The following is an 18,774-nucleotide window of genomic DNA, read 5'->3' as shown; positions in this document are numbered from 1 at the left end:
TTTAGACAGTATCATGATGACCAACCTTGGGTATTGTTCCTCAGGTGATGTTCACCTTGGTTTTTTGTTTCTTTGTTTGAGACAGGGTCACACTCTTTGGCCAAAAACTCACTATTGGGCTAAGCTGGCTGGCCAGGGAGATGCAGGGTCATTCATCTTCACCTCCATTGTGAGGGGATTCCAAGCACATGCAACCACACTCACGTTCAAACACAAGACAACAGCATGGGTTCTGGGCGTCAGATTCAACTGCTTGAGTTCAAGTGGCAAGAACTCTGCCTGCTGAGCCCATCCCCCCAGCCCTAGCTGGTTTTACAAATCATTTGCCTGATATGAACATCATCAGTATTAAATATTGTACGATAGGATTTTTTTTAGTATAACTTTTAAAAAAAATTCATCTTACTATGTACAACTGTCATTCCCTTATTTATCCTAGCCTTAGGAAATGGATTTTAAATAACTTACCTGTGTTTGTCTTCACATGAAGCTAACTTAGCCAAACAAAACAACACCAACATATTATCTAAATGTATCCAATCATGTGTGTGTGTGTGTGTGTGTGTGTGTGTGTGTGTGTGTGTGTGTGTGCATTCCAGGCTTAATTAACCTTTCATCATAGTCTTGGTTAGAACAATGGGGACTTGGCATTTGGTCTATTTTTCACTACAAATAAATTGCTTTGCAAATGTCAAGTAAACCATTAAATCAGCCCAATGTTAGAGACCTCTAACAGTTGCTCCAGAAAGGTTTGAGTCTGCTGCAGGTTGGCAAATGAGTTCCTTGTAATGGTTTCCACATCCTAAGCCAATGGCATGCAGTCATCACAAACTAGATCTTGTCTTTATAGCCAAGAGTATGGCACCAACCATTTTCTATTCAGTGAATAGTCTATGGCTTGTGATTGCTTTTCCCTTCATTGTGGGACAAGGTTGAGAAACAATTCCATAGTCTAGCTCATGTGGTTCATCCAGGTTAAAGACTAAAGTAACGGATAATGAATCCCTGTGTAATCCAACCCCAAGCCAGGACCTTGCCCTATCACTCCAACCAACATAAGACGGGAATGTGATCTCTTAAAAAATATCCTCATGTCATTACTTTGAAAAGGTCAAGCTCTCTTCTATCTACCTCAGTTATGTTTTGTTGTATGTAGCAGGCACATCTTCCCGTTATCTCTCCAACCTACTCCACCTGAGCTAATTAGTGGCTGCTGCTCAGGTTGGCTACTGGCAGTTGGTCATTCTCTTCTGCCACAGTGTGGATGTTTGGCTGCTTCCTTGGGTATGTAATATACACATTTAATCACCATGTACATACACATATGCCAGCCTTTCTTCCTCTCTAATTTTGTTGTCAGTCAACACTAGGCAGGTGGGGAGCTCATGTGACTTTCTGGGCATTAAGACAAAGCAATAGTTGGGTGTGGCTGTTGGAGCCCCTTTGCCCTCCTTGGGTCTAAACTGCAGACGTAAGTTTCAATGCACATCTGTACGCATGATGCCTGATGGGGAAGGGGAAACAGAATACTATGTTGGACCACTTTTCTCTAGATTTCAAGTTCCATAAGAGGAAAAACAAATCCTCTACTGTTTAGGCTGCTACCCTTCAGAACACATGTAGCTGCCTGACTCCTGAGATATGTACCGTATTATTTATTGCCCTCTCTATGCCAAGTACTTTGTAAGATCTTCAGAGTCCCTTGAGGTATCATTACCATCCCTATACAAAGGAGAAAGCTGAATACCAGATACTAAGTCACTTGCCATAATCCTTCAAATGCGAAGTTTTAACTTAAAGCTAGCCCTTCACTAAACACTACTGTGTGTGTGTTTGCTGCCTCTCCCACACCACACTTCCCTCCCTCTCCCTCCCTCCCCGGAACTGAACCCAGGACCTCTGGAAGAGTAGTCAGTGCTCTTAACCTCTGAGCCATCTCTCCTCCTTCTCTTGTTGTTAGTCTTTTTTTCTCTTCTCTCTTGAGCCCAGATTTCTCCAATTTACTCTCTCTGCCTGCCAGTCACACCCATCCTTTCTCTACCTAGCTATTGGCCATTCAGCTCTTAACTGATCAGGTGCTTAGGCAGGCAGAGCGAAACAGATGCAGCACATCTTTACATAATTAAACACACATCCTTGCATCATTAAGCCAATGCAGCATGAACAAAGGTAACACACTTTTACACAGTTAAAAGTAATATTCTATGAAATATATGAGACTTCGAGACTTCTTATAAGGAAGTAAAAAGTTATGGAAGATTTAGACCCAAGTTTTTTAACATACAGCTTTTTCCTTTAAGTAATAAAAAGTTCAAGACAAACATAAAAGTATGTCTCCCAAATGAAATGCATTCATTGCAAATAGCCTGAAATATAAATATTTCCACAAGTGATTTTGGTGAAAACTCTGGAAAGGGATTGAAATGACTTGTTAGGAACATGGAGGGAAGGAATCTGAGTTTTTAGACCATTGTGTACTAGAACAGAAAAATCAATGGTCAACTAAAACACACAACTCAAAAAACAAAACAAAACAAAAAAAAAATCAAACCACACAGGACAGATATACCATATGGGAGGTAAATCCCAAAACAGTATAGAGTGACTGTTTCTGGAAAGAGGCTGCGAGAGGCACAGGCAGCATGTTTTTAGATTAAATCTGTTAGTGTCCACCACCTCCACACCACCACCAACCACCACCACCACCACCACCAGGTCTAAAGTCATTAGCACTTTTAGACCATTTTCCAATGGTCTAAATCACTGTTACAAGACAAATTCTTTAATGCCAACATGCTATAAACAGAAAAAAAAAACCACCTTTCTGACATTAGAAAAAAAGCCAACTCTCTCATTTATTAACTATATTTGGATTCCTAGAAAGCCAGGATGAATGTTTAAAAGAAGCATTTTTAAAAATTAGATTTGATGTACCTGCATAGATTTTACTGTTTAATTTATCTTCAGATGAAATTAATTAGCTTAACAAATTAAACATAGGTAGCCCAAAAAAGAAAAAAAAAACTCATTTTCAATTAATAGTTTCACCAAGTAGCATTTCTCATTTCTGACATGAATTCCTCTTCTACAAAAGATTAAAGTATCATTTCTAGGGGAGTAAAAAACAAACAACCAAACAAAAACATTTTTCTCTGAATTCTTAGACAACTTCTATGGACTCAGTCTCCCAAAGGCTCCACAGTGAGTATTATTTGTTTCTAAGGTGCACCTTATATACTTTTCCAAAAAGAACTAAAATGTCTAGAGCAAACACTGGTCAATTCTTTTACCAATTAAGGCATGTGGGGCAAGGTAGATTGTATAACAATGTCCTAACACCACAATGGATGTAGGTTTCCAAGCTGTTCTTCTTACATAGGACAAGGGTCTGTCTTGCCAGGAGTGATTCCTGTGCAGTCAAGTTGGTTCCTTTGGCTCTTTACTAGAATACAAGAAACCCAGTAATCGCTGTGGTCATGACTTACTTAAAGCCCGGTACCCAGTGGATGCTCAATAAATATTCAATGAGTCAATGGATGAATTGTTCAGTCAATCAGTGTCAGATTCTTATTCAATTTCCTTTTAAAATGTAAACCCCAGGTCTACATTTTAAGGAAAAGGATAAGATGCATATGTATAACCACACATGAATCTCTGCATCAAGCTAAATAAGAGTACTTACTGAAAGTCAATTACCTGCCCTTCATGCTTTCTGTCACAGATGGGCAACAGAAACAATTCTGTAGACTTTTCTTTCCAGAATTTATTCTTTTAACAGAAATTAAATATCACATGCTAATCGGTACTTCCATGGCTAGGAAAGCGATCTGAATTTACCACCAGGCTCAGGACTTGAGCAGGAAGAGAAGGGAGATGCTGCCATGAGAATAAGAACAGCAGAGATCCGAAAGCACAGCATTATACTACTGCAGGTCCCACAGAGCTGTCAGTCTTTCTTATTTTTTTATTTATTCCAATGTAAAGAAAGCAATAAACATATCAATGTTAACATATACCAGAGAATTTTTAATTATTTTTAAAAGATTTTATATATGTTGTATGCTGACCATACTCAACTGAATTTTTTCAGTTATACTGTTTGTTTGACATGGGTTAGCTTAGGTGATCAGTTCTCAACCTGTGGGTCATGACCCCTTTGGGGGGTTAAACACACTTTCACAGGGATTGCATATCAGATATTTACATTACAATTCACAATAGTAGCAAAATTAGTTATGAAGCAGCTATTAAAATAGCTTTATGGTTGGGGGTCACCACAACATGAGGAACTTGTTTTTAAAAGTTGACAGCATTAGGAAGTTTGAGAACCACCGCTTTAGAGGGTTAAGTTCCAGCTAATAAACCAACTTGACCAATGAGTTGCAGATGAATAAAAGAAGAGTTGGGAGATGTTCAGATCAGTTTGGTCTCAAAACCAAAGCATGGTGATTAATGTCTGCTGAGGTAGAAGAGGTGGTTATACCAAATGTGGAATACCATTTCTGCCTCTCATTGTCCCAGCCCAGTCCAGTAAGCCCACGGGAGTACATGGCAGCCCACAGACTCCCATAGCAAATGCCGCTTTAATAGACAGCGGTGCAGACCCTACTCCTAGTGAGCGGCATGACTTAGGGTGAGCCTCTGATGTTCCATGTCTGCTCCTCAACTCAAGTTCTACACAAGCAAGGTCCTCTCAGATTACTACCAAAAGGCCAAACCCACTCCCACGCCCGTAACCCATAAAAGCTGTAATGGCTTGTGCCTTACACCCCAAATCTCATCAACTAGTAACATTATAGCAATCAATCGGGCTCATTTTCTCATTCTGACCTAATTTAAATGTGAAAGATGTACAGTGTGATCTGTAGAGATGAGACACTGACTTACTGTGACACACTGAAAATATTTTCTCCATAAAAATTACTGTAAAATATTTTTAACTAATTTGTAAAGAAACAGTTCAGACAGCCAGTAACAGAGACCAGATTAAATACTGATACAGTCTATTGGCAGGGAGTTGTAATCATTTGAAATCATATATGCAACAATATAGGAAATAAATATGAATACAAGGTTAATCCCATAATTATGAGGGCTATTGTCTGTTTTCCACTTTTGAGTTCCGCATCCACAACTTAACAGATCAGAATACTTAGAAAAAAACCATTCCATCTGTTCTATATGTTTTTTCTTCCCTTCTGCCATCATCCTAGTAATATTTTCTTGATACTTGCACTGTATTGGCATGGTAGCTAGTCTAAGGACAATGTAAAGCATACAGGAGCACACACAAACATTACATCATTCAATCTTTTTCTATGATGCACTTAACCACCTGTAGAGTTCAATGAAGGTGTGGTGGGGGGGGGTTCTTGGAACAAATTCCCAGTGATACTGAGGGCAGACCATATGCATGCTTAAAGAAGAGAACAAAGCAGGTGTGGCAATTGTTATTGCAAGGAATGGGTTAACTCTGCAGCTCTAAATCCTAAACAAAAGCCAAGTAGCATGGCCAGGCTTGGGGTGAGTGGACTATGTACATGGCCCTTTTGACAGTGTTCATTGATTTTTAGCACCATAAAAAGTCACATAAAACTTAGGAATCCTAGGTTTGGGACAATTGTTTCCTGAAATTTTTAAAAAGATTTTATTTTTAAAAATGTTTGCATGAATATGTGTGTCTGTGTACCACATGGGTGTGGTTTGCAGAGTGCTTGTGGAGGTCAGAAGGCATCGGATCCTGTGGAATCATAGTTACAGACAGCTGTGACCTTCCATGAGTGTACTGGACATTGTCCCCAGACCCTGTGCAAGAGCGGCCCGGGGACTTAACCCATGAGCCATCTCTCCACTCCCAACCCCCTCCATTTTATTTTTCTTTTCAAAATTTCTACAGTAACTAACACTTCTTAGCAGTTTCTGAGAAACCCAAAGCTAAGTTAAACTCAGAAGTCCTTCAGATTCTACTGAGTGGATCATCTAGGTCACATTACTTTAGCCAGAAGGTAAATGAATGCTTCCCCACAATGTGTCTCACAAAGCAGTGAGTTAGAATCAAATTAGAAAAAAGCTCCTCTTCGGTTTCTTTTCTTTAATGCATGTATGTAGTGAAGTTATCCAAGGGTACCCGAGAGCTCAGGCTAAGAGAGTTTTGTGGTACCATGCCCAAAATGGATAGCGCAGGCCTTCCTATGGTCCATTCCTGCAATGTGGGAGCCTAGGAATTCTGTATACCAACAATGCTTACATTTAGGGATGAAAGCTCAAAAGGACTTTGGTGGAATGTGTAGAAAAGACTACAGATGGGAGCAGCCGGTCAGTGTGAATGGGATAGAGAGTCCAGACAAGAAATTCACCAGACGTGGGGTTCTCGTTGGTAAGATTTATTCCAGTAAAAGCATGGAGCAGCCAGCAGTCAAATGAAGGAAAGAGAAAACAGCCAATCTACTCCAGTCGGAGACAAGCCATGTTATCAGAGCTACTTCTTCCTAAGATGCCCTTAGAGACGTCTCTGAGCCATCAACTAACTCGTGGTGGTCCTGAAGGGGGAGCTTGAGTTGCCCTATGCTCAGAACACTTGAGATTCGCGAAAAGGAAAGTCTACCTCCAACTCTGCAACTGGCGGCTTAGGCAGCTAAACTAGAAAACAAACAACAAAACCAGACAGTCTGACTTCAAAATCTGTATAGGAGCCTCCTTGTGGGCTGCATCTTAGTCATGAATCTTCAGTCTGGCCAAGGCAGAATAAGCCAGTGACTTCAATTCTCCTACATTACCACTCAAACAGAAATCTCCCAGCACCAAAAGCCACCTGTGATGGTTAACACTGTCAGTCTGACAGGATCAGAATCATCTAATAGAAAAGCCTCTGGGCACGTCTGTGAGGGACTGTCTAAATTAGGTTAAGTACAGTGGAAAGGCCTTTCTTGAATATGGGTGGCATGGCATCATTTCATGGGTTAAGGGCTTCAACTGGATGGGGGGGGGGGGAGTGAGGGGGAGAGAGCGCGTGCTGAGCACCAGAATTCATGTTTCTGCTTCCTACCAATCGATATAGCAGCTGGTTACAACTCTTGATGCCCAATTTCCCCACCAGGATGGACTATACCCAGGACCGAGAGCCAGAATAACCTTCTCTCATAGTTAGGAAGGAGAAAAGCAGAGAAAAGTAACTAATGCATGTACTTTGTGCCTTATGAAACCATACAAAACCACAGCTGGAAGACTTCTTCAGGAGTCATGTTAATTCTCACTCTTCAATATGGAAATAAGTCATTTTTAAAGAAGACACAGACACAAGCACAAATAATTTTAATGATTTATGCTAAATAAGTGTCAAGTTTAACTCCATTAGGGAAAAATAAAAATTATAAGCGTTTGCAGAGAAGGAAGTACAACGTCAAGTACGAAAGCTTAACATAAACCAACTCTGGATGCCGTAGCTAGAGTGACCAATGGGGAACTCTACCTGGAGAGTAATGGTCCAACAGACAGTTACGCAGCTATTTCAGAAGTGGATCTATTGCAATCAGAGACTGAAAGTATCCATAAATGGAGACGAGCAAACGGAGCGTTTGGAAGCCTTTGATGCCAGTTCTGGGAAGCAGGAGGCCGGGTGGAAAGAAAAGGCATTAAGGAGCTAGAAGGATGGTAGATGAGACAGGATGAGCAGCTCCAAAGCAAACGGCAGGGCAGCACAACGAGTCATCCCTAGGCACTGATGGGAATGGGTGGCTCCGCTGTGTGACTTTAAGTCCAGCAAACAGGCCAAAGGTGTCTCCTACATGAACTCAGTCCTTACCTCTCCAAAGCAGCCCTGCTGGTGCACTGAAGAGCCACCCTATGGAAACACTGTGTCTGCAATATCTTAATCCTCCTCAGTGAAGCTGAATATAGATCCTGTCTATTCTCAATGAGGACATGCAGGCTAGAGAGGATATCCCTTGTTCTCTGCTTTGGCTCCTTCCATATCGAGAGGAAGCTCTTCTCACGCATACCTCCATATTTACTTCTATGGCCTGAGTATAGGATATGGTGAAAATGTTAGGAATTAATCCATCTCCAACTTTTGCACACTCACCAACCTAAAAACTTTATAAAGAAACTAAAACTGAGTAAATTCAAGGCCAACTTGGATAACTTAGTAAGTCTGTCTCAAAATAAATACAGGGTTGGGAGTGTAGCTCAGTTTCCTGGCATGTGCAAGGCCCCCACCACTCCAACCCTAACCCACCAAAGAAGAGGAGGAGGAAGAGGAAGAGGAGGAAAGATCAAACCTGGTCTGAGGATAGTTTTGTGGTAGGTAACTACCCAGCATGCACAAGATCCTGACTTCCATACCCAGCATCACAAATAAAAGGAAGGAAGAAGAAAAGGAGGAAAAGGAGGAAAAGGAAGGAAAGAAGGAAGAAGGAAGGAAGGAAGGGAGGGAGGGAGGGAGGGAGGGAGGGAGGAAGGAAGGAAGGAAGGAAGGAAGGAAGGAAGGAAGGAAGGAAGGGGGAGGGGATTAATCCTTACAGAGACTTACTTTAGTTCAGAAAGATTTACCATAAACGAAATGCTTCTTCTAATCTAATGAATTGACATTGAGTTTTCTAAACTGGCAAGACCTTCTACGAAACAGTGACATTAAAATAAGTTACAGAAAAGAGGTGTGCACAAATGCACAGTAGACAGACAGCAAATGTGCACAATAAAAGCATGCACACAAGCATACTGATGATTTTGCCACTAACATCCAATGGTTCAAATCATGATTTCCTAATGTGTACACAGATTTTAAAAATGAATAAACATAAAGGCCAAGAAAATATGAGAAACTAAAATATAATGTAAGAAAAAGATAACTGCAAATAGAACTTTTACTACACTTGATCTTAGCCAAAAGGCCGAGAAGCGATGCAAATAGAACTTTTAAACTATAGTGGCAAACTTAGATAGATGCTCTATTATCATTATAACAAAGGCAGGATAAATCATCTGATGATAGCGTTAACTAAAAGATGCTATATTAATGATAGACCATTTACAGATTTAACAAGTAGTTCTGATGTCATCTCACTAATTATTAATCTTTGATAGATGCTGATAAAACTGAAAGACAACATGATCAATCAAATATCAGAGGCCACTTGTAAAATGAAAACTTCCTTGCAGTTCCCAGTATGGAACCCCGTGCCTCATGCATGGTTCATGAAGACTATACAGCCCCAACCTCAAGAGAATACAAAATCCTGAAAGCAATTTTGGCATCTGAATGAATTCCTAATCTAGCATCAATTGTTTTATTTAGCAATTAAAGGGGAAAAATACAATGGTTCTACCTATCCATAAAAACTCGAATCATCAAACACATCACAATGGCTGCATTCTCATAAACTATGCATGTTCAGCTTAAAATGTTCATGTATGACACTCAGCTGTCAAGTGGCAGCAATTCAAAGGCCATTACACAGCTGATAAGCCAGGTGGAAGGAGCCATCCAGACTTTGCCCTGCCGAACCCTTTCTGGGCGACAATTAAACAGATCTTCATAGACGATGTACTGGGTACAGAAGCGCTGGTCAGAATCAGGTTTGGCATGGTACGCAACTGTGTTGATGGTCTGAGTCACATCACTGTCTGGCTTGGGCTTTCTACTGAGCATCTTGCCTCCTGCTGCGGCAATGAGCTTAAGGAGGTCGTCCTTTGGATGATGTTTGAAGTTTCCCGCCAAAAAGAAGTAGCAACCATCAAACAGCTTTGGCAACTGAAAGGGCAAGAAAACAATTGTTAGAGGTAGATCAAAATATTTTAAAACACTATATATGAATGAAAGACATAAAACAAGTCAGGAGTCAGTAAGAAGTGCCCTAATGAGGGGCTGGCACAAATTGTACTTCAATCATACTAAATAGATCAGGAAGTATACTTAGAAAATAAGAGGTTTTTATTTTTTTTAAATTTAATGATTTATTTATTCTTATTTTATGTGCATTGGTGTTTTGCTTGCATGTATGTTTGTATGAGGGTTTCAGATCCCCTGGAGCTGGAGTTACAGACAGTTGTGAACGGCCATGTGGATGCTGGGAATTGAGTCCAGGTCCTCTGGAAGAACAGCCAAAGCACTTAACTCTCCAGCCATGAAAATAAGAGTTTCTTACTTATGATTTTTTTCATCAAATATTCAGCCACTGCCTGATTCCTTTTACTCTCCTAAAATTTCAGATGTGCTTTGTAGTGAAAAACAAAACAAAAACAAAACACAACAACAACCTGTAGCCAAGCATAGCACTATACACCTATAATCCTATCACTAAAGCTAACCAAGAAAGAGTAAAGCAAGTTCAAGGTCAGCCTGTACTATATAGTGAGACCCTGTCCAAAATAAAAAAAAACAAAACCACAACTTTTCATCAAATTTCCTCCATCAGGATGCTTGTCCACATGGGTAGGATTTAAATCTCTCAAATTCTAAGATAGCCAAAGTAAGCATTAGTAATGCCAGGCTGGATTTCAACTATGAAGGCAGTGTTTTTCCCACACACAGTTCAGTTCTGTTCTTCTACATTCAGGTCCCTACATGCTACCAAAGGGCTCCTGGGCAGCCATGGTAGGAGTGTGGCCTCAGGGTTCCAGAGATGCACTGCCAGTACGCAACAGATTATGAAGTCATAGCTACAGATCCAATTAGAAAATGTCTTTGTCATTTCTACCATACTTATATATCGACAGAATAATGGAATATTGTCCATTAAAACTGCAATATGTGGCAATAAAAACATATGGTAACTAAATCCGAGCAGCAGCTGTAACTCTTCTTTCAAGCTACTTCCTGTATCTGAGATTTACCTCAGATTCTGAAAGCTTTATGGGAATGTTCAAGATGCCAAAAATCCATTAACAGTGTGAAATTATTACCTTCTGGATTTTACTGCACACCGTGATCATCTTTCAGAATCAAGTGCTTGAAATAAGCACAATTAAAATTTTAATCAGTCACCTGTACTGGCTGAAAGGGCAAAGTTTTCCTGATGGTGATAATGATGTGAAGCCATAAGAACAAGCAAGAAGTATGTAAAAGAAAAATACCAGCTGCTCTCTGTTGAGCCTGCTCCTCTGTGGACCTCCAGGAACTTCATACTTTTCTTCCTGTTCACGTACTTTGCTGTGCAGACAGGCTTTCACCCCTGACAAGAAATGAGGACTAATCAAACAAATAGCAGGTGAACATCTGTGACATCCATCTAAGTTAGTCTCTTCTTCATGGCTGCCCTAAATATCCTAAATATATTCTGAAATCTTGAAATCCCAATCATAACAAAAGAAAACACAATAAAGTTAGGGCTGGAGAGAGAGTGAAGAGTGTGCCATGCAAGTATGAGGAACTGAGTCTGGATCTCCAGTTGTGTGGCAGTATGTACCTATAATCTCCGTGCTGGGGTTGTGGAGAGCAAGCAGATCCCACAGCGGTCAAGGGCCAGTTAGCTTTGCTAAAATGGTAAGCTCCAGGTTCCAAAAGGGACTCTGTCTCAAAAAAAATGGTAGAGGATGACAGAAGAGACCCAATGTCTGCCTCTGACATCAACACGTGCGCGCGCGCACACACACACACACACGCACGCACGCACGCACGCACGCACGCGCACACGTGCGCGCACATACACATGCAACCCACATAGAAAAAGAAAAGAAAATACAATAAAATTAGCTTTCTGTACTTAAAAAAAGAGAAATCCATCCTTCCTTCCTATGGAAGCTTTTAAGCAATGAGTAAATTCAGTCCAGTCTGGACTGAACATTTAACAATCTGTTCATTTTGCCAGTTGCAAATATGGTCCTGTTAGAGACCCAATGTTGGGAAACTGCATTTGTCCACAGCACCTTCCTCAGCTAGCCACACAACAGGGGCTCAGCAGCACCTGTTAAAACAAATCCTGAGCAGAGCCCATGACATGCCTGGGACCTGACATCACTCCTGTAGAGAAGTTGGCTTGCTATTCTCCAGAGAAAGAATTCTTCCTATGGATTAGGCAAGTGTGCTCACAGAAAGTAGAAGCTGCTGACTTGCTCACACAGGCTTCTTCCTTAGGGTCTTCTGCAGCTTTATTATTAAGCACCTACTGTTTACAAACTGAACTAGTCATGTCTCCATAAAGAAGTTCTATATACTTTCTTGTTGCAAAAACTTATCTTGAACTTTCATTAAATTGGAAGTCTTTTATTTTAAGTGAGTTCTTAATTAGAATGAATGTAATTTCACAGCTCCACTGTCCTAATCCATTATAAACTTTCACAGGTACCTATGTTTCAGAGATATGAAGGATGTCAGTAGGATGCAGGCAGCTCCAGCCAAGGCACACACGATACCAAGGGGCAGGCTCTACTCCTGTTCAGCAACTCCCAGAGCTCAGCATGATTTGCATTTCTGTTACAAAGCCAGTTATGGAACTCGGGTCAAGGATACAGTCGGACACAAGCAGATCCACGCTTTTGAGATTCACCTTTTCCCTCTCTCCCAATCTAATTACAAACCTTCAGAAGAATAGGTTATATCAGATTGACAGAGAGGCAATTTAAAAGAAAAAAATTCCATTACATTTCACATTTAGTTCAGATATACTAAAAGCAAAAATAATTGGATTTTTTTTTTTAGTAAAAATGTTTGAATGCATACTTATTTCTAAAACACAATTCTAGACCAATTTACCTTTTTTTTTTTTTTAAATTGCTGCTGAACTATTCTAGAAGTATTAGTGGTTTGGCTGTGGTAGTGAAGTGAAATGTAAAATTTGTAGTGAGGTAGGAAATTGTGCATAGCTAGGGTTTTAATTCTTTCATCTCTGGTATGAAATATTAAATGTTGAGAGGAAAATTAGGATATCATTAAGGAAATATGGAAAAAACAACCTTTCAATACTTCCTTGGATACAGATGAGTAGACTATGACTAGAAGGGACTTGCTTATGTGATGTTTTATTCTTAGTACCTGTAAATCTTTTTGAAAACACCCTCTTTTCATTCATTTTCATTAGTGCAAAGCCACCACAGCAACATTACTTGATGAAATCTATGGATGCTGTGTAATCTCATAGTCATCCCAGGAACAGATGCATTGTTATAATCCAAATGCATAAGTACTGTCTAATATTCCAAAAATATGAATTCCCCACTAGTTAAATAATAAAATAGTAATGAGCACAGGGCCTAACCAAAGAACCTTAAAAGAAATATATTTCTTAACTAGCTAAAACTACACACTAATGGTTTCTGATGAAATTACATGAAAAAAAGACAAAACACTACCAAGTACAACTTACTGCATTTTCTCTTTAAAATAGCTTAACTTTATGTTTTTAAAATCATTTTAATTATTTTTTAAGATTTATTTATTATGTGTACAGTGTTCTGCCTGCATGTATACCTGCTCTCCTGAAAGGGCACCAGATCTCATTACAGATGGTTGTGAGCCACCATGTGAATGCTGGGAATTGAACTCAGGACCTCTGGGGAGAGCAACCAGTGCTCTCAACTTCTGAGCCCTCTCTCCAGCCCTCACTTTAATTATTTTTATTTACTTTGTTATATGTGTGAGAGCGCACACTCAGGTGGAGGTCAGAGGTCAACCTGCAGGAGCTGCTTCCCTCCTACCACATGGGGCCCAGGGATCAAACTCAGATCATCAGGCTTGACACCTGCTGGGCCACCCTGCTGCCCCATTCCTCTAATTCTAAAGGACCAGTGATGCTGGCACTGTGCCCATGAAAGACCCTGACAACTGTTAGGGACTGCAGCTCCCACCTCTGTTTTGCTCTGTGTGCTGGTCCCTGTACTCAGCAAGACTGGCGTGGTTGGTGTTCCTTACCTGCAGTGGGCATTCTGTAGAAAGAAGCTGCAAACACTCAGTGTGGAGATGCTCAGACTACTCTGGAAATGCAGTGCTGGGCTCCTGTGAGACTTTGGTTCCAACATTTTTGTAAACTAAGGAATACTTCTTGTTCTATATGTGTTTAAAATCACCATAATTCTTCCACTATACCTTTCATTAACATTGGAACAACATTAAAATTTGGACCTGGATAAAGATCCCCCTCCAACTGTTTTCTCTAGATCATCTTTTTGCATCTGGAATGGTGAACAGCTTTGTATTACCTGTAATACTTGTAATACTTGGGGACTATTTTAAGCACGGACTCACCAACACAAAAACGTGAGAAATATACTCTGCTTACTCAAAGAGCTCCTTGTTTACAGTGTGCATTTGAACAGAGAAGGCAGAGAACCACAAGCTTGGTCTCAGCTGGGAGCATGTTCATCTGCATCTCAAATCCCAAGATACTCCACATGGCTACAAAGGCTTTTTAAATACTGACTTGGGGATTACAAAATTTTAGCATGTAAAGCAAATTCAAAAATGTAGAATCCACAACAATAGGATTTACTGTGCATTATTTCCGTTTCAGAGAACTAAAGCACAATGTAGTTGGCTGGCTCAAAGCCATTTAGCTAGTACATGTGGTAGAATGGGAATCTGAACCCAAGACTGCTTAGCTTTTTAAAGCCTGTGCATTTTTCATAAAAATATATTTTTTGGTATGCAAGCTAAACCTTGGACTGTGAAAGGCGTGACTGTGAATATATCAAATGATTTTAAGCTGCTTTGAGTGTTCCAAGAAGTTGCATAATATTAAAAAAGAAAATGTTAGCAAGTGAATACCCCATTTCTCCCAAAGTGGAGAGCTGTGAGTAGACCCTTCCCTTCCTTTAGGATTGTTAATGTGCATTAAAATCCAACCACAAGGGACTAGAGAGATGCTTCAGAGGTTCAGAGCCCTTGCTGTTCTTGCAGAGGATAAAAGTGAGACTCCACACCCGTATCAGGCAGCTCACAACTGCCTGCACTGCACATCTGGAGGGCCCCACGCCTCTTCTGGCCTCTGTGGGCACCTGCACACACATGCTCATACACACATATAAATAAAAATACATCTTAAAAACTGAACACTTCTTAAACTTCCCATAATTCCCTATTTGTATGATTATTAATTTGTTGGTTTTGCCTGTGTTTTGGTGTTCAAATATCTTTCCCCCAGTTTTTAAGATTGTATCATTTGAGTTTGCTGAGCTGAAGTCCTAAATCTTATTATTCCAACTTATAAATTATTGTTTATAATATTTATTATATTGGCACACAATAAAGTATTTTAAATAATTGATGGCTAAAATGCTATCTGATGTAGCTACTATTAATATATTAACTTTGGCTGGGTATGATGGCTCACATCTGGAATTTCAACACTGGAGAGACTGAGGCAGGACTGCTATGAGTTTGAGGCCAGCCTGGATTGCACAGTAAGTTCCAGGAGAGCCTCAGCTAAAGAGTGAGACCTTGTTTCAAAAGAAAGGGGAGTGTATGTGGAATGATGTTTACTGTATATTGAAAATGAGACTCAAAATTTGTGACTAGGTCAAAATACTATCTTAGCAACAATGCCCAGTATGCTGACCACATACTGTTTGTATACAAAATGTGAACCTAAAAGGTATCAGCATTCTAGCAAAATCATCAACAAACTCATTCTTTGATATCTAAGCTATTATTTTCATTTGTATCACTGAGCATATGTACCCATCCACTCCTAATTCTATCTGCAGAGCAGTCCAATCTTTAGCTGAATACCAGTGCAACAATGCCTACTGTATCAGGAGTAGCCAGCAGACAATTACAGAATAAGGTGGTTGGTGCCTATGGGGGCTGCTTTATCTGTTTGGAACGTTTATTTGGCTGATTATTTTAACTCTCACAATGGTATCTGTTGATTCTAACAATGTGCCGTTGCCAGTTAACAGAACACAGCCTGGATAGATAGAGTTTGCTAAGTAAGGCCAGGGAGATGTGAGACGGAAAATATCCATTGAGAGGGTAGCATGGTTTCCTATCAGAAGGGACCAGTGCTTATGCCCTAGCTCACACAATCTTCAGCTTTATAGCAGTTGATAAGTAACCTTAAGGTTTTTTTTTTTTTTTGGAAAAAATAAGAGGAACATTTACAAGTTGGAATGAATCCAGATCCTGTTTCCTGAAGACCAATGTTGATGGCTGTGCTCAAGCCCACAGTTACAGCCTCCTCTGCGGGCTTCATGCCATGGAGTCACAAGGTGTAAGAACAGAGTCCAGAAATGTTCCTTTGGTACGGATGTCTTACTAACAATGTGTGACAGCCTGACATTCACCCCACTCTGTGGTGGTATTCTAATTGTACTGAAATGTGATTTTGATTGTATGTTAATAAATAAAGTTGCCCGGGGGTCAGAGCTATTAGAGCCATAGACAGAGTGTGGCGGTGGTAGCACACGCCTTTAATCCCATAGATCTCCAATACAGCCAGCATTAGAGACATATGCCTTTAAGACCTGGGGGGCTGTACATACAGACAGTGACGAGGCAGTCACGTGTTTGGGTTTACAACCAATGAGAAGGCAGAATGACTATGAAACGACTTACACACAGGGAAATAGCTCTCTTTTGGGAAGCTGGGACACCGCAGGAGGAAGGGTGAGATTTTAGCTCTGAGCTCTGACCTCTTGGCTTTCTCTTTTACATTATTTCTGTGTTTCTTATTTAATAAAATGGTTGGTTACATCTACACCACTCTAGTACAACGCACACAGAACTAAATAACATGCTGAGGCAAGTTACCAGGGTGTGTCACTGTCACTGTGGGGTTGAAACACATAGAAATACAAAAGGACCACCCTACATCTAGGGCTGTGTTTCAAGTTCATCCTTCAGCCATTTTCTGTACACCATCCTGAAGCAAACCATGTATTTTTACTGTAAAACTGATGTGAACCATGATCTTTAAGGGACAGAACCACAAGGTAATACATGCAGATTTTGTGAATGGGCATAAGGTTCTCTGACATCCATTTTTGCTATGTAAAAACAGTAAATGACCCTTTTCCTTGCAAGAGGTAAGTAAAAGAATCAGTGTGATTGTTGCACATGGGAGAATGTAGCGGAAAGTAAGTCTTCATTTACGGTCATCATAAGCCCAAAATCTTCTGGGGGCTCTGCCCATCCTCATCTTGCTTTTCTGATCACTTCATCTCTATTTTTCTTCTAAGTCTGTCGTGAGTTTGTGATACAGTTCTGCTGGACTGATGTAGCCATCACCATCCTTGTCTAAGACTTGGAACACTGGACAGATTTCTTTACTATCTGTATGTTTCACTTTTCTAGCCATCCTGGTCTAAGGCTTTAGGAAGTGGATAGTGCTGATCCCAACAGGATCTACTTCACGGATCAGATCCTGCAATTCAGCTTCTCCAGGGTTTTGACACAGTGACCTCATGACAATCCCAAGTTCTTTGGTTTTGATGGTGTCGTTGCCATCTTTATCAGATAAAGAGAAAGGTGCCTTGAATTCAGCAATCTGTTCTTCATCTAGGTGACCAGCCTTAGTGTGAGCAAGGGAGGAACAGAGCAGGAGAGAGTGATTGCATCAGCACAGGGACTGTGACCACAGGGGGCATCCACTGCTGCTGCTAACCCACAGGTGTGCTGGGCTAGCCTCTGCTAGCCCAGGACTCCCAGGAAAGTTCAGTGCTCTAGTCACAGGGACTGAGCTAAAGAAACACTCTCCTGAAGCTCTCACACCACCCAGTATCAGTTCAGGAAAACCGAGCAGTTCCAGGTCTAGAACTGTGTGATGGTAACAAAGTCCTTCTCTAAAGCTGCTACCACAGCACAGAAAAGCCGGGGAAGTTCTGCAGCTGAGTGGCATCTACTCCTCAGGTTGCAACTCCAATGCCTAGTCAGATCAAACAGACTACAGAAATCCTCAGATTTAAATGGTTTTCCTGGGGACACAACTGAGATCAAAACTCAGATAGCTTCCAACTGCTCATTAGCTTTTCCTTCAGTCTTTTTCTTGGGTATAAAAAAAAAAAAATCACCTCAAGAAACATCAGCTATCTCTATTTAGAGTAGATATGTCCCATTTCTCTTACCGTAGACCACATGACCCATTTATTAAGAATTAAACAGGGAAACAGTCATTTTTGAGAGACTAGCCAAAAAGCACAATGCATGGTAAAAAGTGCTGAGGACTCGGCCAGGAGAAGGATAGAGAACAATAAAACATTCATCTCTGCCTTCAATGGGTCAAGGAGTTTATCTAATCTGATGCCAAAATTGCCACTGTCAAACTGGCACCCCAAGTTCCAGAATGAAGACGCACTATCCAATAGATAATTGCCACAACCCAAACTTCAATCCTTGTGAACCTCCTTTGAGATTAATCAAATAAACAATCCACTAAGCAAGTAAACGAACATACATGAGATACTCTAAACTTGCAGTAATTAAACAACAGTGTAATATCAGCAATGAAATGAAAGAATCAACCAGCCAAATATTATTTATTTAATATAATGGATATTTGAAACTTTTACTTATTGCACAGAAATTAGGCAAATGGCAACAAGAATTCTTAACCTACTTCCCATTTGAAGGTTTTTTGTAATCTCTAAAATATAACTTACAAACATTCTTATTCATTAACTTATATAAAGTATAATATATGCCATAATTCCTAATCTCTTTATTTACATCATTAGTTTAAAAACAAGTCATTTACCAACAACTTAATGCTACTTCTTAAAATTTAATTCAATTATTTCTTATCCATCTTAAATGTTTAATAAAGCCCAACATTATGCTATCATTTGCTATTTAAAGTTTGGCAGAAAGATACTTATATTTTTCCTTTTGAAGAAAAAAGCAAATTCAAG

The 18,774-nt window shown here is 40.1% G+C and overlaps 1 protein-coding gene and 2 pseudogenes across 1 annotated transcript in view; 1 reads left to right on the top strand and 2 right to left on the bottom strand.

Moving 5' to 3' along the window:
- Positions 1–6,255: 6,255 nt before the first annotated feature.
- LOC114693627 lies at positions 6,256–8,397 on the top strand (annotated as a pseudogene).
- A 409-nt stretch (positions 8,398–8,806) lies between these two features.
- Positions 8,807–8,900, bottom strand: LOC114693641 (annotated as a pseudogene).
- A 26-nt stretch (positions 8,901–8,926) lies between these two features.
- Positions 8,927–18,774, bottom strand: part of Bard1 (BRCA1 associated RING domain 1) — a 72,100-nt gene continuing 62,252 nt past the window's right edge. Inside the window, exons 10-11 of the mRNA XM_028870032.2 lie at positions 11,071–11,168; positions 8,927–9,748 (exon numbers count right to left, since the gene is read on the bottom strand). Of these exons, the coding sequence (XP_028725865.1) occupies positions 9,416–9,748; positions 11,071–11,168 (431 nt within the window). The 3' untranslated portion in view covers positions 8,927–9,415. The remainder of the gene's footprint in view (positions 9,749–11,070; positions 11,169–18,774) is intronic.

This window comes from Peromyscus leucopus, chromosome 13 (genome assembly GCF_004664715.2).
Source record: "Peromyscus leucopus breed LL Stock chromosome 13, UCI_PerLeu_2.1, whole genome shotgun sequence".
Classification (NCBI taxonomy): domain Eukaryota; kingdom Metazoa; phylum Chordata; class Mammalia; order Rodentia; family Cricetidae; genus Peromyscus; species Peromyscus leucopus.
The sequence above is the reverse complement of the archived record's forward strand: the minus strand, read 5'-3'. Positions and strand labels throughout refer to the sequence as shown.